Source organism: Canis lupus, chromosome X (genome assembly GCF_048164855.1).
Source record: "Canis lupus baileyi chromosome X, mCanLup2.hap1, whole genome shotgun sequence".
Taxonomy (NCBI): domain Eukaryota; kingdom Metazoa; phylum Chordata; class Mammalia; order Carnivora; family Canidae; genus Canis; species Canis lupus.
In genome coordinates, this window is record NC_132876.1 from 31,939,618 (window position 1) to 31,965,097 (window position 25,480).

The window sequence follows — 25,480 nt, forward strand, 5'->3', positions numbered from 1 at the left end:
AATACGCAGAGAACTCGTTCACAACTTTATTGAAGAGACAGAAAGTGCCCTAAAACGGAGGGTCAGTGAATTTGCACTTGTCTTGCATCCACCGAGCAGGCGGCAGGCAGCGCACTGCTCCTGATGGTGAGCTACACAGAATCCGCACGCGCTGCAGAGCGCATTTCCCGTGGGGAAAAAGCGGTCACGGAGGCCCTTTTCGGGGCAGAGGGCTTACAGCAGAACTAGGGATGGTAGGAAAGCCGGACCGGCCACGGGAGGGTAGCCGCACAGAGGGAGAGGTGGAGGAAGCCAGGGCAGAGGAGGCAAGAAGACCACAGGAAAGGATGGCATGAGCGGCTGAGGTGGCCCCAGCAGCAGTGGCTCCTGAAGAACCCATATGCGATTCGGCTCCTGAATGAGGATGGTACGGCAGGGTCCACCCAAGTTAATGACGATGGGGGGGACCAGGGCCACGGGAGGCATGGTTCTGAACCTCACTGCCCTCTGGTGTCTCCTCCACTTGGCCCTCCTGTTCTTGAACCAAACCTAAAATCAGAGAGAGAGAGAGAGAGAGAGAAAGTTTAGTACATTGAGCACTGAATGTCATACGGGAAACAACACCGCAGCCCACTCTCTCTCTCTGCCCTGCACGGTGGAACCCGCACCGGGGAAGCTATTTCCTTCTCGCTAAAACATCCTAGGGAAGTTAGGGACACAGGCCTCCCTGCAGCTCACCCTGACACAGCAGCACCCACCAGGCGCCAGGCCCTGGCTCAGCTCACTGCTCTGACTCTGCCCTCCCACCCTGCGTATTGCTCTTGCCCCCTGTTCTCAGCAGCAGGTGTAGCGGAGGAACCGCGCTCCGTCCCTGCTGCCGCTGTTCCACCTGGGATGTCTGTGCCCTCACAGCTGACCACCAGCTGTCCAAGTCACCCCTAGTCACCAGGCAGGTGTCACGCCGCTTGTGGGGGAAGCCCAGGGCCATTCAAAAGTCCTGCTGCGGGGAACAACGCCCACCTTCCACGTACAGAAAATCATCAATAGGGACGCGCTGGATCTTTCCACGACAGCTTTCCCTTAAGGATGGATGGCTAAAGGTTTCATCTTCCGAAACCTCTCCCTAGCTTGAAAAGACGGTATTGTGAGCGAGGCTTGGGCACGGAGGGCCCAGGAGCCCGTGGCTTGTCTGGCTGGGACAGAAGGGAGCCGAGGCGGCGGACGCGACCTGAGTATTTTAGACGTTGGGGGCAATGAATGTTTAGACTAACTAGGACCGGATTTAGTGAAATCCTTAAAATCGTTGCCCAGCCAACGGGCTGAGGGAGAAGAGGCACACCACTGTCGCTGTTGTCAGTTCTGCAGCCTGCAGCCCGGACGTACCCTGCTCCAGGCTCTCCTGGGCTCAGCACCCGGTCAGCTCACTCTGCTCGGGCTACAGTTCCAGCACCCTGGACAGGACCCCCGCTGCCCAGCAGGGCAGGGCTCCCTAGACCCCCTCGACTCAGCCGGGAGGGCCCCTTCCCACCCCTTATTCTTGTTTCTGTTTTTCGCTGAAGGATAATTGACCTACAATATTGTATTCATCTCGGGCGTACGACATACTGATTCCACGGTTCTCTACTCACAAGATGGCTCGCCGCCGTAAGTGGAGTCACCACCCTTCAAGGCCATACAAAAATGATGGCAGTGTTACTGACTATATTCCCTATGTCATACTCTTCATCCCCGGGACTGATTTATTTTTTTTAACTGACCTTGGTACCTCCTAATCCGCCTCACTTGTTTGGCTTGTCCCCCCAACCCCACCCCTCCCCTCTGGCAACCTCGATTTTGTCCTCTGTATTTGAGCCGGTATCTGCTTTGTTTGTTCGTTTCTTTTGTTCTGATGATTCCACACGTATAAGTGCAATCACATGGTATTCCTGGGGTTCCTCGGTGGCAGTTGAGCGTCTGCCTTCGGCTCAGGTCACGATCTCAGGGTCCTGGAGTGGAGCCCTGTGTAGGGCTCCCTGCTTGCAGGGAACCTGCTTCTCCCTCTCCTCCCTGCTCATGCTCTCTCTCACTACTTATTGTTTCTCTCTAATAAATAAACAAAATCCTTTTTAAAAGATCATACGGTATTCTTAAGGCAAGAAGGTGACACTGACATTTTAGGAAGACCGTCAGCCACCGTGTGGGTGAGGAGTCACAAAATGGCTCCTCTCTGACACCTGCCAACTGTGAACCCTACAAATGAAACCTGTGCTTTGGAGGCCACTGTCCTCTCTGCATCCTACTTAACGGAATTTCTTTGTATTTCGTATTAGACATTCCCAATTTGCAAATGTCCCTTGAGACCAGGGGCCTCTACTCTTCTCCGTTGACTCATTTTCCCTCTGCCATCTTCCTGGTTGGCCTTCCTGCTGCATGAAAATGTAGTCTAACAACACCAGTGCTGTGGACCTCATCTTGGGGGATCCAAGTTCACCGGAGGCCAAATCTACATAAATGCAAAGTAGCCTACGTGACATAGTCACCGATACTAGTTCCATATTTCTAATACTGGATTCAGAAAACAACTCTCACTGCAGGTGGGGGACATCCGTCAAAATCGTCTTCGCACAGGGACCCCTGGGTGGCTCAGCGGTTGAACGTCTGTCTTTGGCTCAGGGCGTGATCCCGGGGTTCTGGGATCGAGTCCCGCATCGGGCTGCCTGTGAGGCGCCTGCTTCTCCCTCTGCCTGTGTCTCTGCCTCTCTCTCTCTCTCTCTCTCAATGTTTAAAAAAAATCGTCTTCACACACTCTATGATCTCAGTTGTATGTGGAATCTAAAAATGAAAAACCCAACCACTTCATAGGAAATCAGATCAGATTTGTGACCACTAGAAGGGGTGGGTGCAGAAACTGCCTGAGGGTGGTCAAAAGGTAAAAACTTGCAGTTTTAAGAGAAATAAGGACTAGGACTAGGAAGTAACATGATGACTATACTGAGCCCTGCCTTATGGGATATAGGACAGTTTAGAGATTCAATTTCAAGACTTCTAGTCACAAAGAACAAACTGTTTGCTTTCCTTTTTTCTCTTTTTCCTTTTTAAATCTCTCTCTCTAGGACATGATGGATGGTAACTAAACCTACCATGGTAATCATTTCACAATATACGTAAGGCAGATCATTATGCTGTACACCTCAAATTTATACAAGGCTGTATGTAACATGTCTTAATAAAACTGGGGAAAATTGGGCAGCCCCGGTGGCACAGCGGTTTAGTGCTACCCTCAGCCCGGGGTGTGATCCTGGAGACCTGGGATCGACTCCCACGTCGGGCTCCCTGCATGGAGCCTGCTTCTCCTTCTGCCTCTCTCTCTCTCTCTCTCTCTCTCTCTCTCTCTCTCTGTGTGTGTGTGTGTGTGTGTGTCTGTCATGAATAAATAAATAATCTTTAAAAAAAAACTGGGGAAAACGTGTGCGAAAATTCATGCTGTAGAGTTTGCAAAGGGAGGAGGAAGGACATTAGGTGTTTTTCCTCATTTGTTTCTCATGGGTCCTTTGCCCTTCAGAACCCCGCTGAAAGAGCATTATGCAAGCCCATGGAGGGGAAAATCAACCCGCCCACGCTTTTTTTTTTTTTTTTTTTTTTTTGCTTTTTTTTTTTTTTAAAGATTTTATTTATTTACTAGTGAGAGACACACACAGAGAGAGAAGCAAAGACATAGGCAGAGGGAGAAGCAGGCTCCATGCAGGGAACCTGATTTGGGACTCGATCCCGTGACTCAGGATCACGCCCTGGGCCAAAGGCAGACGCTCAACCACTGAGCCACCCAGGCGTCCCCAACCCACCCACACTCAAGGGTGTCTGTCTTCTCTGAGCTTGCTTGGCCCGCTTGACAGAGCAGAGGGGCCTGGGCCTCCCCAGCCCTGGCCACGCCTGCTTCGCCGCAGCCCAGCCCCTGCTCTCTGGGGCCTGCTTTGCTGGGCTGCCTGGGTGGCCTCCCCGTGTCCACTTCTGCAGCCCCTTTCCTTCACAGAAGTAGACCCTGTGCGTGCGGCAGAGCTAACAAGCCCACCCTGAGTTTTCTTTTCCATTCTTTCCCTCTTATTTCTCTTTTTCCCCCCCAAATTATCCTTTGATTCCACTTAGGCTTTCTGTGGTTTCAATCACCCCTTGATCCATCGAGCCACAAGTGAGCCGTCCCTGACTGAGCCAAGGACAAAGTCTTTCCAATTGCCCCCGGCAGAACCCAGCCTGAGCTAAGAGCCAGTCCCCACTAGTGACCAATTCCACACAATCTCTTCCTAAAAGGACAAAGGACGATAAAAATCACAGGTGTCAGACATTCCCAAACGGAATCTTCACCAGTGCATTTGGTAGTTTCAGAAATTGGAACGTGAGTCACATCCCCGAGGCACAGGTCACGCCTTATGCTTCCACCTGTGTTAGGATGGCTTCCACCTGGTTAGATTGGCCTCCACCTTTGTTAGGTTGGTGGAACCCTGTTTGAACTTGTTGTTTCCGTTTCTTTTGTCTTCTAGACAGATTTCAAAGGTTGCACCGGGGCATCTCCACCATAATGCACAACCTACTGTCTAGCAGTGTTTTCAGGCTGACGCATCCAGGAGTTCCAGAAAATGAAGAAGTAGCCCTGCCACTCTCCACACCTCTTTACCAAACCCTTCAAAGCAATAGCTCTAAAACTAAGTAAATGAAATTTAAAAGCTTTTAAATGCAATCTTTTTTTTTTTTTTTTTTTTGAATTAAAAAGTGAAATTCCTGGGCAGCCCCGGTGGTTCAGTGGTTTAGCGCCGCCTTCGGCCCGGGGCGTGACCCTGGAGACCCAGGATCGAGTCCCACGTCAGGCTCCCTGCATGGAGCCTGCTTCTCCCTCTCTGCCTGTGTGTCTATGCCTCGCTCTCTCTGTCTGTCAGGAATAAACAAATAAAATCTCTTTTAAAAAAAGTGAAATTCCCTTCACCTGAATCCTAGAGCAAGAAATCATACCTATAAAACCACCACCACCACCACCACAACAACCAAATACAGCAGGAGTTCCGGGCACTTGCACAAAAAGCCTAAAAGCAGTAATAGTAAAAATAAATACATTTCTGAACTTTTAAAATAAAATGAAAAAAATAAAAATAAGATTAAAACTAAATTACAGTAATTTTATAATTGAAAGATAAAATTGCTTTCGTGTGAATCCTACAACAAAAACATCATGTATTAAAAGTGAACACCAAGAGCAGGAGGCCTAGGCAGTTGTACTTTATGCTACACCCTCCCCATAAGTCTCAGCTTAACTGGACGTAAGGTTCTTGCTTCTCTGCTGTGTCATAGGTGTGACATCTTCCCCGAAGCCAATGCCCAAATATTTGTCAATTCACTCCTTTTGCAAACAGCTTATGCTTGTTTTCTGTAGATTAGTCTAATTAAACTCCTTGGTGCATTAATGTGAACGATTTCTACTTCAGACTCCATCTGGATGTGTCCCGACAATGAAGTGTCACCTAAGTGATAACCCGTTCAGAAGATGCGCTCTGTGTGAGTATGTGTGCTTTTGGGCATTGATTTCTTTATAGTTCTATAAAATACATATGTTTAAGTATATAGTATTATAAAATGTGCTCTGTCTAAATATATTATGTATAGGGACACCTGGGTGGCTCAGTGGTTGAGCCTGTGTGCCTTCCGCTCAGGGCGTGACCCCGGACTCCCGGGATCGAGTCCCGCATCCGGCTCCCTGCGAGGAGCCTGCTTCTCTCTCTGCCTGCGTCTCTGCCTTCTTCGTGAATAAATAAAAATCTTTTAAAATATATATATATATTTACATATATATATATGTATATGTAAAATTATGTACAATATCTACTGGTGTCTCCAAGCTAAATGTAAGTAATTTATACGTAAATATATATATGAACTCCATAAATATACCATCATATTATACTGATCAAATAATACGCGATGACTATATTCTAGAGAACCATTAATACCACATAATGATCTTACGATATCAACATATTGATGTGCTAATGAATAACATCAATTCATAGTACGTGACCATTGATTCGTATTTTTGTTTTAAGATTTTATTTATTCATTCATTCATGAGAGACACAGAGAGAGGCAGAGATATAGGCAGAGGGAGAAGCAGGCTCCATGCAGGGAGCCCGATGTGGGACTCGATCCCGGGACTCCAGGATCGTGCCCTGGGCCAAAGGCAGGCGCCAAACCGCCGAGCCACCCAGGGATCCCATTGATCTGTATGTGATCCGTAATTAATACAGTAAGGAACACGCTATTGGCTATATTATTATACAGGGATTATATGGCAATTCTATGTTACAGATGACTATCAATATGGGTGATAATTATATGAATTGTATATGACCTCTATAAATGTATTTTATGTTGGCTATAGCAATGATGTCCTACGGATATCTATGGTGTTTATCTGCTATAGGAGATACTCAGGAACTCCAATAAAAAAATATACGGGGAACAAATAAAAAGGAGATACTTAGGAAAAGAAAAGAATATGCTTTTGATATCCTGCATATTTTTACATGTACACTTAACATATCAAATACATATTCTGGGGATCCCTGGGTGGCTCAGCGGTTTGGCGCCTGCCTTTGGCCCAGGGCACGATCCTGGAGTCCCGGGATCGAGTCCCGCGTCGGGCTCCCGGCATGGAGCCTGCTTCTCCTTCCTCCTGTGTCTCTGCCTCTCTCTCTCTCTCTCTCTCTCTGTGTGTGTGTGTGTCTGTCATAAATAAATAATAAATAAATAAATAAATAAATAAATAAATAAATCTTTAAAAAATACATATTCTGTATTAGATAAATATATAGGCATATGTTCTACAAATTAAATGTATTTTATGTATTCTATAATTTATGTTACTACATTCCATATATTTCTACAGTACATATTTATAATATATAAAGTATATGTTAGTATATAGATCTATATTGCGTACAAAAACAGCACATATACTGTATATGATCTATACTTGTGATTATCTTTCTATTTCCATTTTTTTAGTTAGTTAATTTTTAAAGATGCTCTTTATTTATTCGTGAGAGACGCACAGAGAGAGAGGCAGAGACACAGGCACAGGGAGAAGCAGGCTCCATTCCGGGAGCCCCATGTGGGACTCGATCCGAGGACTCTGGGATCACACGCCCTGAGCCAAAGGCAGACGCTCAACCGCTGAGCCACCCAGGCGTCCCTATTTATACTACATTTAAAAATCTATATAAATATGTGTATTATTCGTCTAATTCAGTGACATCTAAAAGTATACATAGGTACAGTTAATACAAACGTATATGTAGATTTGTATATAAGCGATCCCCTACTATACTAATTTTTTCATTCCTTTTAGGAAATGACATTCCCTCTGGAAATGGGCAATTTCCAAAACCTGGGCTTTAGGTATCCCATGTCCCGTACCCCCCGCCTTCCTCACACCCCCCCCCTCCTGCCCCAGACCCAAAAGTTCAACAACACTCCGTTCCCAAATCTAGAAAAGGCAACAAAAACCCAGGAAGGTGAGAAGCTCTCTCTAGGACAACGGTGCCCAAGTCCTGATGCCAGTTTTAGAATGCCTCCCAGCCACTTTGTTTTTTTGAGGTTTACTGACCTGCACTCTGGCTTCAGACACATCCATGAATCTTGCAAGCTCCTGGCTGAGGGGAGAAAATCACAAGTATTCAGTATGTGGAGTTTGGGGTGAATTAAATAAAATACAGTGTATTTTGTTCCTCTCTTTAAAAAGTTTTTTTTTTTTGTTTTTTTTTGGGGGGGGGAAATGTCAGTGGCATTTTTCTGAACCAGTCTCTACACTGGAAAAAGTCACACCATTTCAGGATTTACAGCGAGATTCAGTTGACAGAGAATTTCAGGAAAGCCAAGTGTCGCGGGTAAAGGAGGCACAGTCCCCAAGAACACACGACACTCTGATGCAGTGTCTTTTAGTGTTACCAACTTGAAAATGAAGAAAAATGCCTGAGGAACTACCTCTATGGACTTTCAGTCGTTGCTCTTACCCATTTTATGGGATTAAACTAGAGCCCTAAAACAAGGTGCGGCCCATCCATCTCTCTCTCTCTCTGTCTCCCTCTCTCAGCGATGATCAAGTTGGAGTACATTGCTGCTGGGTGCTAAGGGATGGCACAAACTGCTGTTCATTCTTTGGTTGTGTTTAAAGTGTGGGTATCACTAAATTCCCCCCCCTCCTCTGTCCCCGAGCACGGCAGCAGAAACCATACCCCCCCCCCACAACACACACACACACACACACACACACACACACTGTTCTGTAATGGCTAGCTTGAGGCTTCCTTTTCTGGGGCAGTTTTCTGCCAAGCAAAATTTAAATTTAATTTCTATTCAGATTTAACTTTTATTTTTTTCAAAGATTTTACGTATTTATTTGAGAGACAGTGAGAGAGAGAGAGAGCAAGTGCACAGGAGCAGGGGCAGAAGAGAGGGAGAAGCGGACTCCCTGCCGAGCAGGGAGCCAGCCCCACTTGGGGTCCAATCCCAGGACTCTGGGATCCTGACCTCAGATGAAGAAGGCAGAAGCCTAACCCATCGAGCCACCCAGGCGCCCTCAGATTTTATTTTCAAAGAATCTCTACAGCCGGTGTGGAACTCCAACTTCCCACCCCAAATCAAGAGTCACATTCTCTACTGCCTGAGCCAGCCAGGCGCCCCCTTTTCTTTTCTTTTCTTTCTTTCTTTTTTTTTTTTTTAATTTTAAGATTTTCAAAGACCTTGAGCAAAATTTCAGGGCATGCAGAATATTCACTCATCCAGACAGTTTTTCAGCTGCAGTATTTAAAAATGTACAACGCGGGCAGCCCGGGTGTGTCAGCGGTTTAGCGCCTGCCTTCAGCCCAGGCTGTGATCCTGGAGACCGAGGATAGAGTCCCACGTCAGGCTTCCTGCGTGGAGCCTGCTTCTCCCTCAGCCTCTCTCTCTCTTTGTGTCTCTCAGGAATAAATAAAAAAAAATCTTTTTAAAATAGGACATAGCTACTTAAAAAAAATGTACAAGTTGGTGCAGGGGCCCTACGGTGAGCGTAGAGATTCCTTCAACCCAATAAGATTTTAGAAATCAGCGCAGAAATACTTGAGGACGAGAGGACTGATCAGGATTTCATTCATTCATTCATTCATTCATTCATTCGACACACACACACACACACACACACACACACACACACACAGAGAGGGAGGCAGAGACACAGGCAGAGAGAGAAGCAGGCTCCATGCAGGGAGCCCACGTGGGGCTCCATGCCGGGTCTCCAGGATCACGCCCTGGGCGGAAGGCGGCGCCAAACCTCTGAGCCACCCGGGCTGCCCTGCCGCGATCAGGATTTTAAACCACCTTAGTAGGTAGGACCCTAAGCCGGTTGCGCCCTCCGCCCCCCTCGCCTCTCGCCCACGGTGTTCGGCGGGACTTGTTTATGTCACCAGCTGGTGGACGCGCTGGCCCGAGCACATGGGCTTAACTTCCGCCGTCGCCGCCCTGGCCCCGCCCCCGGAGCGCTGGGCTCCCGACAACCGCCCGAGGCCGAGCCCGGAGCCCCAGTGCCCAGCCGGCCCCCCGCCGCCTCGAGGCCGGTAGCTTAGACTTCAGCCTCGAGGAGAGAGACGGGTGATAACCGGCCCCGGGCCCTCCCGCTCCCCGGCGCCCCGCGGGGCAGCCGGCTTACCGCGTAGGCGCGCTGGGGTACTGGGTGCGCTGGAACACGCTCTCCAGCTCATGCAGCTGCACGCGGCTGAACACGATGCGCTGGCCCGCCTGCTGCCCGTTGCCCGGCAGGGGACACGCGACGGTGGCCTGGGGCGGCCGCCCTGGCGCTGGGCCCTGGTCGCCGTGCCCCTGGGGGGTCCCGTCGCCCGCCGGCAGTGGAAATCCCGCGGCCTCGTCACCCATTGCCTCCTCGCCGTCGCGCTGGCCTTCACCGTCACGGTCGCGCTGGCCCTGACCGTCGTCACCGTCGCGCTGGCCCTGACCGTCACCGTCGCGCTGGCCCTGACCGTCACCCTCGCCGTCACCGTCACCGTCACCGTCACCCTCGCCGTCAGCTGCCTCCATGACCTGGTCTGCTCCCCCGCCGTGGTCAGGTGTGAACTCGGCCGCCGCTCCCTCGTGGGTCAGCGACATGGCCACAGGCTGGGTTTCTGCAAAGGAGGAAAGCCACACGGAGAGATCAGGGCATCGGAGCCTAGGCTGTGGGAGGCGGGAGGCAAGGGGCAGCAGCATCTGCGGGGCGTCGGGCCTGCTCCCCTCGCCCAGGGAACCTTCGTTTCTGGGGCTTGATGGAGGCACGTGTCCCAACCGGCACCGACCCTGCGGCTCTTCCCCGCCCTCGTCGACTCCCGGGCCGAGGAAGCCCATGACTTCGTCCCTGCGTCGGCTCAGAGGCTCCATAGCCCTCGCGCTGTTCCCTGCAGATCCCGCGCGGGGTCCTCCTGGATCCGTGGGTCGGGCGCAGAGAGGTGCCGCGCCGCCAGGCTCCCACGGAGCGGTCCTCGCGCTGTCAGGTTCCCCCCGCTTCTGAGCAGACGGCCTCTCTCTATCTATATACACCCCCTCCGGAGCGGGGCGGGGTGGGCTCGCCGAGGTGCGCATGCGGCTGGGCTTGGTACCCCCCGGGCGGTGCACTTGCAGGGAGAGCTCCGGTGGGGAGCACTTTCTTTGCCCAGTGCATCCGTCGGTCAATGCCTAGCGAGACAGGTTGAGTCTTCTTCAAGTCCCAGCTAGGCTCATGCGCCCCAAATCTGGGGAGGCTGAGAGGCAGACCTCCCCCTAGCTCTGGAGCCCTTGCAGAAGAAGTGTTGGGAGAATGTCTCTTGGGCCGGCCCTGCGTATCCAGCGGCGGCGACTAGGCAGGGAATAGGCATCCGACGAATGTCACGGGCTCCGAGGTGCCACTTGGAGGTTTTTCTGTGAGGCGCCTCAAGTCAGAGCCCGCCAGACTCCCCCTTCCCCCCCGCCCCCCCGCCAGACTCCCGGGTACCCGAGAACAGAAGCTTGGGCTCGGCTCTTCTGAGCGTGCCTGGTGCTCAGACGCGCACTATGCACAGAAAACCGAGCTTGCGCCTTGAGAATGTCCGGCGCCTCTAGAATTTGAGTAATTTGAGCCCGTCTCGGTACAGGGCTCCGAACCCGCACAGCGCTCAGGGCGTTCCTGGTCTGCTGGAACTGTACGAGCTCCGGCTTGGTGGCGTTTTTCCCAGGCCTTTGGCTCAAACCTTTGTTTCTCTCATTGCAACCATGGATCCTGAATCCCGTTTGGGCTCAGCGTCTATGCCTCTGCCCAGATGCTCTAGACAAGCATGCATGTATGCCCCTTAGGGTGGGACCCTTGGGATCTGGGTGATGACCCACCCACTTTCTTGCCACCGTTTCTCCCCCACCCCTTTCCCTCCTCCCCTTAGTTTTTCTTCGTGTGTGTGTGTGTGTGTGTGTGTGTGTTTCAAAGATGTTATTTATATATTCATGAGAGACACAGAGAGAGAGGAGGCAGAGACACAGGCAGAGGGAGAAGCAGGCTCCGTGCAGGGAGCCCGACGTGGGACTCGATCCCGGGACCCCAGGATCGCGCCCCGGGACCGACGACGGCGGCCCTAAACCGCTGAGCCACCGGGGCTGCCCCCAGAGCTGTTTTACAGATGCCCCAGCACTTTTGTTAGTATCCTGAATTTTGAACATAGATTCCAACAACGGGTCCTGTGCCGGACAACGGACTTGACTTACCCTACGTTTACCGCACAGCCTCACTCCTCCAACTCCATTTGAAATCAGAAGCTGGGCAGCCCGGGTAGCTCGGCGGTTTAGCGCCGCCTTCGGCCCAGGGCCTGATCCTGGAGACCTGGGATCCAGTCCCACGTCGCGCTCCCTGCATGGAGTCGGCTTCTCTCTCTGCCTGTGTCTCTGCCTCTCTCTCTGCCCCCACCCCCACCCCCGTGTATTTAAATAGATAAAAGATCTTTAAATAAATTGAAATCAGAAGCTGCCTCATTTCTGTGGGCTCCTAAAACGCATCTCGGGCCCTAGGTGCCTCACTAACTGTGCCTAAGGGGATGGAAGCGCGCCCCTTGCCCCGTGCTCCTGCAGGAGGGGCAAGAAACTAACTACAAAAGGTCTGTGGACCGATTCATTTTCAAAGAGGCGGTAAGGGATGGCAGTAGGACTGCCTCCTCCTGGCTCACACCCAATGTTTCCTCCCCAGGTTGGCCCCTCGTTGGGTGCCACAGGCGCCCACCCCACCCCACGCCCTCTTGGCCCGACTGGACCCAAGGCACAACTGTGGACTTGAGATCAGTTACTGCGTGAGAGACCTACAAGGGTTTTCCTCCTCTTGGTGTTCCACTACCTACGATATCTGTGGCGGCTTCCGTGGCAGGTTCTTTCCTGTCTCAGGGCGCCACGGAGCGTTCACTCCCGGGTGCTCTCCTTCAGTCACTCACGGGAGCCTGGCCATGCATCGCCCTACCTGGGCATCGGTTGTGGGTAGCGTTTACTTGTTAAAATGTTTACTTAACCTTCTTCACACGTCGCACATTTTAAAACCGGAATGGAGCATCATCCTCAGCAAAAACAGCCACGACTCATGGTTCCGTGGGCCGGCGTCATGGGAGGGGGCTCTGGAGCCAGTCGGCCGCAACCTGCACCCCGGCTCGCTCACCCCTTGTTAGCTGGCTAACCTGTGGAGCTGCTTATTCTCACTTTACCCTGGTTTCCCCTTCTGTAAAAGGATAGCAGCGACAACTACCTCACCAGGGTGTGGCCGAACTCACCGAGACGACAAAAATCACACATTCCCGGTGGCCATACCTTGCCCGTCGCACATGTCCGATTTCAGTCCATTTGTGTTTTTTTCATTAACGAGGGTCCGTGAGAGCAGCGAGGTGATGGTCACCCACTGGCAGATGGCAATGAGGACAGCACGCTATCCTGTGACTATCAGGTCTGTCTTTGCCCTACCTGTCTTTGGGGGGGACTTTCTGTTTTTCTGATTTTTTTGAAGTCCTCTCCACACCCAGTGTGGGGCTGGGGGCCGGTGACTGCAAGACCAAGAGTCGCCCGCTCCACCCGCTGAGCCACCCGGTCTCATTGTACCCCCGTAGGCTTCAGTCCATAAACCTCTTTGGCTGCTGTGTTTACAGGGCCCTCTGCCAGGCAGCGTGGGGAGCGTCTCTGGTCCAGACTCCGCCGCCGCCGCCGCCGCCGCCGCCGTGCATCCTGCCCCTCCCAGGCTGGGGAGAGACATCAGCCCACCTGAGGGAAAGAAGCAGAGACTGATGGGAGTCCCACCACCTCTAACTGGCTCTGTCTGTGTCCCAGGTAAATAAATCAGCTGACATCTCTATGCGGCGTCCCATGCCGCCCCTCTGTAGCATGGGGCTCCTCGTGCTGGCCCCTGCTCTCCTGAGCTGTGCCATTTCCATTGATTGACACAGGGCCCACGGGGAGGGCTCAGACACCTGGAGCTGACGCTGGAGCTAAGAAGGGGTCAGGACCACGTGGGGTCAGGCTGCACCTGGGCCCTCACCGGGATCGGAGGTGCCGGCCCGGGAGCCTCGCCCCTGCTCCTGAGCGGCTATGACCTCCTGTGAGTGCTCACTGTGCCCCAGGGCCTGGCTCTCAATCCTACTACTGCCCCGAGGAGGGAAGGGGGTTTGGGTGGCTGGGGGCGGTGGAGGCCTCACTTTTTTTTCTTAACCAAGGCAGTGAAGGCCTAGAGAGTGTCCGTGACTTTGACAAGGTGCAGAGCTTGGTGGAGGTGGGGCAGGATACAAACCTCTGAAGAGACTGTTCCTCGCAGCCACGGGTAGAAGCACATTGGGCTTTTGGGGAGCAGTGGGGGTTTCCCTTACACCTCAGAGGGAGTCCAAGTTCCGCAAATGCTAAGCAGGCCGTGCATGGAACCTCAGTGCAAGGGGGTAGTAGGAGCAGCCCCAGGAGGGAAGAAGCATACAGCTCATCTCAGGGGGACCCAGACACAGCCAGGGTGGCTCTGGAGTGTGACCTGGAGAGGAAGCTAGAGAGGTGTCTGCAGAGAACTCTGTAATACTGAGGGGCACGTAGAGTTTACATGTTAGGTGGGGGGGGGGGTGAATTCAAGGAGGGCGTTGGAACGTGTGTGTGTGTCTGGGATGATGGTTAACGTGAGAGAGTTTGGGGCCAGGGGGAGCCCTGGCGGAAGCAGTGTTTTAGGATGAGTTTCTAGGAGGCGATTCTCTCAGCTGGTTCTTGGTTCAGTTCCTTGCGGTTAGTGGGGGGGGTGGGTGGGCACCCAGGTCCAGAGCCAGAGTCCCTGCTCGGAGGCCACCGCTGTCCACCAGGTACATCGGAGGTCCCCTTGAGTTGGAATGTAAAATTCTGTGTGTGTAGTGGCATCTGTCTAAGTCACGTGTGCACTTGCATGGGCTCGAGTGGAGACGGTGCCCCTCACCACCCGCTCCCACCTCAAGAAATCTTCTAGGGAAGACCAGGGAATTGAGGAAAGTAAGCAGGCCCTGGACTTGGAGCGCTTGCATCTGGTTTCAGGGCACAGTTTCACTCCTTCCGCTTTCCTGCTATCCGCTCACTATGTGACACTGGCAGGCCTGACTGTCTCTCGCCGCCTCTTCCCCAACCGAAAATAGGGCAACTATTCCTGTTACTACCAGGGTTCACTAAAATAATGGTAATCACCTCACAGAATTCTTATGAAGTACGGAAAGATGGTTTCCCTTTCTCTCTCCTTTCTTCTCTCTTTTCTCTCTCCCCCCTCCCCTTCCTCCCTCCTTTCTTCCTTCCTCCATCATCTACTCCTGTCTTCTCCGTCCCTCCCTCCATTCTTTCCTTTCATCTTCCTCTCCTCTGCCCATACTTCTCTTCTGGCTGTGATCATTTAAAAGAAACTCAAGGGCGGGGCACCTGGCTGCCTCAGGCAGTGGAGCATGGGACTCTCGATCTCCAGGTGGTGTGTTTGAGGCCCCTGTTGGCTGTCGAGATTACTTAACAAACAAAAGCAAAAACCAAACAAACAAACAAAAACAACCTTTTAAGAAATGAGTGAAACTCAAGACAGTATGTCTTTTCATCTCTACACTTTTATAGTATGGAGTTTCCAAAAAACTTAGACACTTCACCTCCATAGCCACAGCGCAATCCGAGCCTCGAAATAGCAGCAACAATCTGTTGGAGGGATGCCTGGGTGGCTCAGCGGTTGAGCGTCTGCCTTTGGCCCAGGGCGTGATCCCGGGGTTCCGGGTTCGAGTCCCGCATCGGGCTTTCTGCATGGAGCCTGCCTCTCCCTCTGTCTGTGTCTCTGCCTCTCTCTCTCTCTCTCTCTCTCTCCTGTGTCTCTCACGAATATATAAATAAAATCTTTAAAAACAACAACAATCTGTTGGAATCATGGCCCAGTTGCCTACATTTAGAGTTTTCTGATTGCCTAAAAAGTAACTTTTTACAGGTGGTATTTTTAGAATTTAAGAGGCACCTGGGTGGCTCAGTCGGATAAGCGTCTGCCTTTGGCTCAAGTCATGATCTTGGGGTCCTATGGGACCAGTGGAGCTCCCCGCTCAGCAGGGAGCCTGCGTCTACCTCTCCCTCTGCAGCTCCGCCTGCTTATGCTTTCTCTCTCTCTCTCTCCTCTCCTCTCCTCCCCTTTCTGTCTCTCTGTCAAATAAATAAACTCTTTTTAAACATTTCTAGAACTGAAGATTTATTGTGTCTGCAGTGATAAAATATGGAAGTCTTGGGAGGCATCTGCGCGTAGAATTCTAGCCTTCAGGGGGTGAGGGTGAAATCAGAGATAGCTCCAATTTAACTATTACTGCTGATGATTGCAAGTGGCAATAAAGCACTGCAGATTTTGTGTTCTCTGCCCTATCTCAGGGCACCGTGGACCCTTCAGGTTTGTTCCAGGGAGCTGTATCATTTGGCTGCTGAATCCCAGTCTGCAGGAGCCTGGTACTGCAGGTTCCTCTGCTATACTGAAGTGTTAAGAGTAAAATTCCATGGATTTTTTTCTTTAAATTATGTCTGTTACATTAGTGCATTATGACAAAATGACCACGGTTAGTGGCTCCATGTGGTGAATATATATATATATATATATATACACACACATACTTAAATATGTGTATGTATGTATGTATGTATCTATCTATCTATCTATCTATCTATCTATCTATCTATATAATGGAATATCATTTGGGCTTTAAAAATTAGGAAATGTCATTTATAAAAACTTGGATGAACCTGGAGGAAGTTATTTTGAATTATTAAATAAGCCAGACACAGAAAGACAACCTGCATGATCCCATTTATATATGAAATCTAAAAAAATCCAACTCCTAGGGACCCCTGGGTGGCTCAGTGGTTGGGCGCCTGCCTTCAGCTCCGGGAGCGATCCTGGGGTCCCAGGATCGAGTCCCACGTCGGGCTCCCTGCATGGAGCCTGCTTTTCACTCTGCCTGTGTCTCTGCCTCTCTCTCTCTCTCTCTCTCTCTGTCATTCATGAATAAGGAAATAAAATCTTTAAAGAAAAATAAATAAAAGAATTCAACTCCTAGAAGCAGAGTGCAGAATGGTGGTTTTAGGAGTTAGGGTTTAGGGAAAACGTGGAGATGTTGGACCAAGGGTATCAAATTTCAATTATGCAACATTATTACGTTCTGGAGATTGAATGTACAGCATGGTGATTTCGTTAAAAACATGGTCTTGATACTTGAGATTCACTAAGAGAGTGGATCTTAAGTGTTGTTACCAGAAATAAAAGGCAACCAGGGAGGTGATAGGTATGTTAATTCCCTTGATTTTGGCAATCTTTTCACGATGTATACATACATCAAAATATCAAGTTGTAACTTTAAATATTTGAAATTTTAATTTGTCTTTTATACCTCAATAAAGCTGAAAAAAATTTTTCTTCTTTTTTTTAAAGATTTTATTTATTTATTCATGACAGACACAGAGAGAGAGAGAGAGGCAGAGACACATGCAGAGGGAGAAGCAGGCTCCATGCAGGGAGCCCGACGTGGGACTCAATCCCGGAACTCCAGGATCACACCCTGGGCTGAAGGCAGGTGCTAAACCGCTGAGCCACCCAGGGATCCCCGGAAAAAACTTAAAATAGACACAAATAGAGGAGAGGGGAGAAGCTGATAAATAACACCAGGTGAGGGAAGACATTTAAAAGAACATCGAGGGCGCCTGAGTGGCTCAGTGGTTGAGCTTCTTGGGATCCAGTCCGCCTTGGCCTCCACCACCACCACCACCACCCCTCCCCAGTCTGCTTTTCCCTCTGCCTCTGTCTCTGCCTCTCTCTCTGTGTGTGTGTGTGTGTGTGTGTGTGTGTGTCTCATGAATAAAATCGTTTTAAACATAAAAGAATACCTACAGCAATAATAATAGGAAAAACAGCTAACCATCCTTAGAGGAATATAGCTAAGTTTATAGAGCGCTTAGGAAGGTCTTTTGTTCTACTCTGCTGCTTTAACTCTCCACCCTCCCCAACTCACAACAAAGAATTCGCATTCATAAATGGTGTTATTATCTCAAGCCAGAGATGTTTGTTCATCATCCCATAAGCAGTGGTCGAGTGCCTCCTTAGTGCCAGGCACTTTGAGTTCTGTGATGAATAAAACAGAGCTCCTAGAGTACACGTGTCATGATGGGCAACTGAATCATGTATAGAATTGTTGAATCACTATATCCTACACTTGAAACTAATACAACATTGTATGTTAACTATACTGGAATTAAAATAAAAGAACTTTAAAAAAATAGGACTCCTTACTTCCATGAGCTTTAATCTAGTGGCAAAAAATAATTATATATATAATTATATATATATGTGTATATCTATATATATATATACACACACACACATACTCTGGAAAGATAACATAGAACAAGTAAATTCCTAATGTGGAGGGGATCTGGCTGCAGCATCTGTCACCCCACTGATCACCAGGGTTGATTCGTCTGATCTGGCTGGAAAAAAGAAGAAAGGAAAGAAAAAAAGAAAGAAAGAAAGAAAAGAAAGGAAAGAAAGAGAGAGAAAAGAAAGAAAGAAAGAAAGAAAGAAAAGAAAAAGAAAGAAAGAAGAAAGAAAGAAAGAAAGAAAGAAAGAAAGAAAGAAAGAAAGAAAGAAAGAAAGAAAGAGGAAATTAAAATTAAAATGAGTAAATTCTAGTAGGTGGGAGCTCCCTGGCCGCGTCTGCTCCAATTCGGGAGGTGGCAGGTCCCTTACGAAGGGACTTGAGTAAGAGTGAGGATCTAAGGATCTAGGGATTTATAAGGGCTTGTCCTAGATGGATTGAAGACGAGGAGGAAACCGAGTGCAAGGCAGGCAGAAAACGCCCAAATAGGATCAGTCCAGAGCGGGATGAATGGTGAAGGGGCCTCTGAAGGCAGGCGGGCTCTTGGGGGCCACGATGCCTGCCCTCTCTCCTCGCCCGGGAGGCCAGGCCCCGCCGTCGCCCCCAACTCGCAGGCGCGCGCGGGCTCCGCGGCGGGGGCCGAGGCGAGGGCGTGCCCCGCGGTGCGCAGGGCGGGCCCTGGAGAGCGAGGCCGCGGACGGATCGGCAGGACCGGTGTGGGGAGCCTGGGGCGAGGCCGCCCCCCCGACGGCTCAGCTGCGCGGGGGACAGCAGCGGGCCCGCGGGGAGCGGGCGGGCCGGCTGCGCTCCGCCCTCTTGGAGCAAATGCGACGCTGCCGCTCGGAGTCCCGAGTCCGGAGTCCGAAGCCTCGGGCTCGGGGCGGTGAAAAGCGGCCACTGGAGCCGCTGTTGCCGCGAGCGGTGCCCTGGCTTCCGGGCTTCGATGCCACCCAGATGGATCTGCCCCCCGCAGAGACTTGGGACCAGCGCCGCAAAGTCCACGGGCCCTTAGGGCGGGCTCCTGCCCCGACGGGAGCCGCTGTGTGCATCCGCGCAAATGCGCCACGGAGCCAACGAGATCCCCGCATCCTTCCGGATGCTCAGGAGCCTCTTGGAGTCTACGCTGAACAGGACACCGCGTCTTTTCTCAGCCAGCTGCCCGAAATGACGGAAGGGAAGGGCGATGGGCCACAGGACACTTCACAGAGAGCCAGTTGGACAGGACAGTCAATTCATCAGCTTTTGCATTAAGGTGTGCGCGTGCGTGTATCACGTGTTCCATAATATAGGGTGCGTGCTCCGTCGTGTATAGATGCGTTTGTGTGTGTATATATATATGTATATACGCATGTAATATGCGAATGGCTCAAGTTGAAGTCCAAGTTTTTTCCAAAGGTTTATTATTATTATTATTATTATTATTATTATTATTATTTAATGAGCGACACACACACAGAGGCAGAGACACAGGCAGAGGAGGAGCAGGCTCCGTGCAGGGAGCCCCACATGGGACTCCATCCCAGGTGTCCGGGATCACGCCCCGGGCTGCAGGCGGCGCTAAACCGCTGAGCCACCGGGGCTGCCCGCAAGTTTCTTAATCTCTCCTGAATTCAAAGAAAACTCTCTCTCGGGGCGCCTGGGTGGCTCAGTGGTTGAGCATCTGCCTGTGGCTCGGGACATGATCCCCAGTTCTGGGGATCGAGTTCGCATCGGGTTCCCTGCGGGGTGCCTGCTTCTCCCTCTGCCTGTGTCTCTGCCTCTCTCTGTGTGTGTCTCTCATGAATGAATGAATGAATGAATAAATAAAATCTTAAAAAAAAGAAAAAAGAAAAATCTGAATAGAATGGGGAAAAATTACCAAGTATTGAAAATATTTTCTATGGAAATGGCAGTATGTTTATATTACAGTTGCATTATTTAGTAGAAAAATACAGGAGGCTGAATTACATTTTTAAAAATATTGTATTTATTTATTTGACAGAGACTATGAGAGAGAGAGACAGAGAGAGCACAAGCATGGGAGTGGCAGAGAGAGGGAGAGGGAGAAGCAGGCTCCCTGCTGATCAGGGAGCCCAGTGTGGCGATCCATCCCAGGGCCTCGGGATCAGGACCTGAGTGGAAGGCAGATGCTTAACTGCCTGAGGCACTCAGGCGCCCTGAATTGCAGCTTCTAAAAGATTTTATTTATTTACTTGAGAGACGGAGTGCACAAGCTGGGGGCGGAGGGGCAGAGGGAGAGGGAGAAGCAGGCTCCCCACTGAGCAGGGAGCCCAATGTGGGGCTCCATCCCAGGCCCCTGAGATTATTTGACCCAAGCCAAAGGCAGGCAATCAACCAGTTGAGCCTCCCAGGTGGTCCTTTTTTTTTTTTCTTTTAGATACTTAAGAACATCTTAATTACAGATAAACAACAATATATTTTTCAATAAGAATGTCCCATGCAGAGGATCCCTGGGTGGCTCAGCAGTTAGGCGCCTGCCTTGGGCCCAGGGCGTGATCCTAGAGTCCTGGGATCGAGTCCCATGTCGGCCTCCTTGCATGGGGCCTGCCTTCTGCCTGTGTCTCTGCCTCTCCTCCTCCTCCTCTCTCTCTCTGTGCATCTCTCATGAATAAAATCTTTTTTTAAAAAAAAAAAAAAGAATGTTCTATGCAATTTTTGGGATATACTTCTACGAAAAGATTATTTGTTGCTTATTTGAAATTCACATATAAGGGAAAGTTCTGCACCTTATCTGCGAATGGAAGTTTACTTCTGGATCTTGAAAATCAACAAGATTAAAATATTGAGGGCAGCCCAGGTGGCTCAGCGGTTTAGCGCCATCCTGGCCCCAGGGCGTGATCCTGGAGACCCGGGATCGAGTCCCACGTCGGGCTTCCTGCGTGGAGCCTGCTTCTCTCTCTCTGCTTGTGTCTCGGCCTCTGTGTGTGTGTGTGTGTGTCTCTCATGAATATATAAATACAATCTTTTTTGATTAAAATATTGATGCATTTAGGGGCACCTGGGTGGCTCAGTGGGTTAACCGTCTGCCTTTGGCTCAGGTTATGATGTCAGAGTCCTGAGATTGAGCCCCACGTTGGGCTCTGTGCTTGGCGGGATGTCACCTCCCTCTCCCTCTGTGTGCACATGCGCGCTCCCTCTGTCTCTCCCTCTCTCTCAAATAAATAAGAAATCTTCTTAAAAATAAAATATTGATACATTTAAAATCTTTTGAATTTCTGTTCTTTCATTCTTTTATATAATACCTTTAGTCATAAATGGTAATTGGCATTATGAAATTTCAGGGAATTCATAGAGGTCCAAAGCAGAAAGATCAAATCTACTCACAGCTCAGGAAGAAAAAATACTCTTGGTATTGGTGATACTCAGTCTTGCTTGATATCCTCAAGGATATTCCTACACACACAAGGATAAAGAAGAGGGGTGAATGGATGCACGTATGTATAGAGAGAATCTAATAAGGCTGGAATCATACTGTATGTGCTTTGAGAAATAAAAAAGTATTACAGTTAAATTTTACTGCATTTAGTAGAAGAAAAAGAAACCTAGGAGACTGAAAAAACTGCTGAGCTTCAGGAAATTGTTTCCTGACCAACAAGAGACAATTAGTTCCCTAAAATCCCCTTTTTCTTCTCCAGAGCACTCTGAACTTCCCAATCTGTTACCTTGTCTCCGAAGCATAATATTTTCTTAAGACTCTCCCCGAGATGCCCACTTATCATGAAGAACAGCTACAAAATGTTCCAGCAAGTATGATCAGGTCCTGTGGGGTCTGATTCATCACCAGAGGGCCTCCTGTCCTGGTCACTCAGATGTCTTCGTCCTCAGTGCTCAGAAATTTGAGATCAAAACCAGGTGAGTGAAAAATAAATAATAAAATTTTTTAAAAAAAGAACGAGGCAAGTGGCGTGAGAACTAAAGAAACTCAGAGGGACGCCTGGGTGGCTCAGCGGTTGAGCATCTATCTGCCTCCGGCTCAGGGCGTGATCCCCCGGGTCTGGGATTGAGTCTCGCATCGGGCTCCTTGGGGGGAGCCTGCTTCTCCCTCTGCCTGTGTCTCTGCCTCTCTCTCTCTCTCTCTCTCTCTCTCTGTCTCTCATGAAAAATAAATAAATAAAATCTTTAAAGAAAATAAAGAAACTCACAGAGGGGGACACAGAAGGGAGAGAACAAAGCATGTACGAGAGCAGGGCTTATAAACAGAAGTAGGAGGGTAGAATAATGGCATCCTAGGATGGTTAGCTTTTGTAGGTTCTTTTTTTTTTCTTTTTAAGATTTTTATTTATTTACTGTATTTATTTTTTTTAATCTCTTAAAGATTTTATTTACTTATGAGAGGCACGGAGAGAGAGATTGGGATTCTGCTTGGGATTCTCTCTCTCCCTCTCCTCTGCCCCTCCTTCCACTCATGTTCTCTTTCTCTCGCTCTCTCTCTCAAATGAATAAATAAATCTTTGAAAAATTTAAAAACAAAACAGAACATGTTTTCTTAGGGGTGCCTGGCTGGCTCAGTCAGAAAAGCATGGGACTCTTTGATATCAGGGTTGTGAGTTCAAGCCCCACGTTGGCTGCAGAGAACACTTAAATAAATAAAACTTAAAAAAAAAAAAAGCCCCAAAGCATGTTTTTCATTACGTGAAATGTCAGGCATACGCAAAAGCAGAGAGAATCCCAACAATATGCATCTTTTAAAGATTTTATTTATTCATGAGAGGCACGGAGAGAGAGAGAGAGAGAGGCAGAGACAGAGACACAGGCAGAGGGAGAAGCAGGCTCTGTGCAGGGAGTCCGACGTGGGACTCATTCCCGGGGTCCCCAGGATCAGGCCCTGGGCTGAAGGCAGGCGCTAGGCACTAAACCGCTGAGCCACCCGAGGTGCCCTATTTATTTACTTTAAAGAGAGCAAGAGCACAAGCGGAGGGAGCGGCAGAGGGAGATGGAGAGAGAGAATTTCAAGCAGACTCTGCTGATTAAGGAGCCTGATTTGGGGCTCCATCTCATGACCCCGAGATCCTGACCTGAGCCAAAACCAAGAGTCAGATACTTAACCGACTGAGCCACCCGGGCACCCCAGGTGTTGGTTGGTTGGTTGGTTGGTTGGTTTCTTTCTTTCTGACTTTCTTCGATGATGTTCTTCTGCTCCAGACAATGAAAATTGTTTAATGTTAGCTTATCCTGCAAAGGTTGCAACCTGGCAGCTGCAGCCTGACTCTAGTCCACAGACCTCTTTTAGATAGCTGGCACACTTTTCAATAAGACCTATTTCAGTTAGTTATAACAGTTAAAGAAATGGAAGGTTTCATATAGACGTTTGGAGTTGGGGCCAATCTTGAAAAAAAACCCGGAAAATCTGGCCATCTTGGCCCAACATTCCCCTGCAGCACAGTGAGCTGGGACTGAGTACAGGCCGTCCCCTTTGAAAGAGATGTGTTCTTCCTCAGTTTGCCCGTCTCCACTCTCCTTGCTGTTATGTTACCTGCCTTCATCGGCATTTGAGTTGGTAACTCCAGCCATTAAAGAACATGTTGTTTAGAGGCGCCTGGGTGGCTCAGTTGAACTGTCGAGCATCCGACTCTTGGTTTTGGCTCCGGTCATGATCTCAGGATCGTGAGATTGGGCTCGGAGCTCAGCGCACAGTCTGCTTGGGATTCTCTCTCTCCCTCTCCTCTGCCCCTCCTTCCACTCATGTTCTCTTTCTCTCGCTCTCTCTCTCAAATGAATAAATAAATCTTTGAAAAATTTAAAAACAAAACAGAACATGTTTTCTTAGGGGTGCCTGGCTGGCTCAGTCAGAAAAGCATGGGACTCTTTGATATCAGGGTTGTGAGTTCAAGCCCCACGTTGGCTGCAGAGAACACTTAAATAAATAAAACTTAAAAAAAAAAAAAAGCCCCAAAGCATGTTTTTCATTACGTGAAATGTCAGGCATACGCAAAAGCAGAGAGAATCCCAACAATATGCATTCATCTCTCAGTTTCAACAATTATTCAGAACCAGCCTTGTTTCATCAATACCCTCACCAATTCAACACACTTGCATATGCCCCTGGATTATTTTGATGCAAATCAAGACATCACATAGTTTTCATCTGGAGATATTCCAGTGTCTCTAAAAGAACGAGAATGTGTAATTTCTAATCATGCCTCTTTCCGTTATGCCACGTATGCCATAGGTTATACTGTGGTGATAGGATATTTTATGCAATAATAGTAGTGAATTCTTTTGAAGATTTTTATTTATTGGGACGCCTGGGTGGCTCAGCGGTGAGGTGTCTGCCTTCATGCTCAGGCCATGATCCCGGAGTCCTGGGATCGAGTCCCGCATCGGGCTCCCTGCATGGAGTCTGCTTCTCCCTCTGCCTCGCTTTCTGTGTCTCTCGTGCATAAATAAATAAATGAGAGAGAGGCAGAGACATAGGCAGAGGGAGAAGCAGGCTCCCTGCGGGGAGCCAGATGTGGGAATTGATCCCAGGTCCCCAGGACCACGACCTGAGCTAAAGGCAGATGCTCAACCACTGAGCCACCCAGGTGCTCCTAAAAATAAAATCCTAAAAAAAAAAAAGAAAAAGAAAAAGAAAAAAGAAAAGAAAAAAGTTATTTTCCAAACATGGCTAATTATTTCTCACCAAATAGTTTTTTTTTTTTTTTTCAGATAGATTAGCCTGGGTGCTGTCTTCAGTCACTTGCATGCATCTTGCAAGCTCCTTTCTGAGGTGAGCAACCCACAAATATTCAGTATTTGGAGCTAGAGGAAATGAAATTCATCATCTTCAGTTCATGCATGCTTTTAAATACCTACTCCCAGTGGGGTGCCTGGGTGGCTCAGTCAGTTGAGCCTCTGACTCCTGATTTCAGCTCAGGTCATGATCTCAGGGTTGTGACATCAAGCCCTGCATCCGGCTCAGGGTGGAGTCCGCTTGAGATTCTTTTCATTTGCCCCTCCCTCTGCTCTCTGGCTCTCTGGCTCTCTCACTCTCTCTCAAATAAATAAATAAATCTTTAAAATAAATAAATAAATGATTACCTATTCCAGGGGCACCTGGCTGTCTGTCGGTAGAGCATGTGACTCTCGATCTCAGGGTTCGTGAGCTTGAGCTCCGTGTTGTGGGGTTGAGTTTACTTTTAAATAAATACGTACAGGGCAGCCCTGGTGGCTTAGCGCAGCCTTCTGCCCAGGGCCTGATCCTGGGGTCCCGGGATCGAGTCCCACACCGGGCTCCCTGCATGGAGTCTGCTTTTCTCCCTCTGCCTGTGTCTCTGCCTCTCTCTCTCTGTCTCTGTCTCTCATGAATAAATAAATAAAATCTTAAAAAAAAAAGAAGGAAAACCCTTAAAAAAAATACAGACAGACAGAGAGATTTACCTATTCCACCACACTCTCTCCTGGTACATTGTTTTGTAATATTCAGATTGAGGCCTTGCTTTAGGGATGTTTTTTTTTCTCCACACTAAGTTTTTTTTTAAATATTTTATTCATTTATTAATGAGAGGCAGAGACACAGGCAGAGGGAGAAGCAGGCTCCCTGCAGGGAGCCCAATGTGGGACTCGATCTCGGGTCTCCAGGATCACGCCCTGAGCCAAAGGCAGACCCTTAACCGCTGAGCCACCCATGCATCCCAAAA

The 25,480-nt window shown here is 49.3% G+C and overlaps 2 protein-coding genes across 8 annotated transcripts in view; one reads left to right on the forward strand and one right to left on the reverse strand.

Annotated features, from left to right (window-relative positions):
* The window catches only part of LOC140627500 (uncharacterized), a 41,007-nt gene that overhangs the window by 1,048 nt on the left and 14,479 nt on the right, over positions 1–25,480 (forward strand). For 2 of the 5 annotated variants that reach the window (XM_072815868.1, XM_072815865.1), the window contains exons 2-4: positions 5,430–5,499; positions 21,497–21,713; positions 24,510–24,570. The gene's annotated coding sequence lies outside the window, so the exon portion shown is untranslated. Of the gene's footprint in view, positions 1–5,429; positions 5,500–18,975; positions 19,114–21,496; positions 21,714–24,509; positions 24,571–25,480 lie in introns of those variants that run through there. The other 3 variants (XM_072815867.1, XM_072815869.1, XM_072815866.1) reach the window with 3 other exon arrangements.
* On the reverse strand, positions 41–10,951 carry LOC140627499 (uncharacterized). Of its 3 annotated transcripts, none has more exons than XM_072815862.1 (4): positions 10,278–10,950; positions 9,686–10,157; positions 7,607–7,652; positions 42–528 (listed from the first exon to the last, which is right to left on the reverse strand). In XM_072815862.1, exons 1-4 carry the CDS (start codon positions 10,606–10,608, stop codon positions 214–216), a joined length of 1,164 nt encoding a protein of 387 aa, XP_072671963.1. In that variant the 5' UTR covers positions 10,609–10,950; the 3' UTR covers positions 42–213. The 3 variants fall into 3 exon arrangements, with proteins under 3 accessions (XP_072671961.1, XP_072671963.1, XP_072671964.1); XM_072815863.1 differs by having other exon boundaries at positions 43–528; positions 10,326–10,947; XM_072815860.1 differs by having other exon boundaries at positions 41–528; positions 9,686–10,951.

Bases quoted from the DNA above. Each gene is read 5' to 3' on its own strand.
- LOC140627499 (XM_072815860.1), bottom strand. From the start codon at position 10,608: ATGCGCACCTCGGCGAGCCCACCCCGCCCCGCTCCGGAGGGGGTGTAT. The intron at 7,653-9,685 runs GTAAGCCGGCTG...TTCTCCCCTCAG, and splicing joins TACCCCAGCGCGCCTACGCG to CCAGGAGCTTGCAAGATTCA. The intron at 529-7,606 runs GTCAGTAAACCT...CTCTGATTTTAG, and splicing joins TGTCTGAAGCCAGAGTGCAG to GTTTGGTTCAAGAACAGGAG.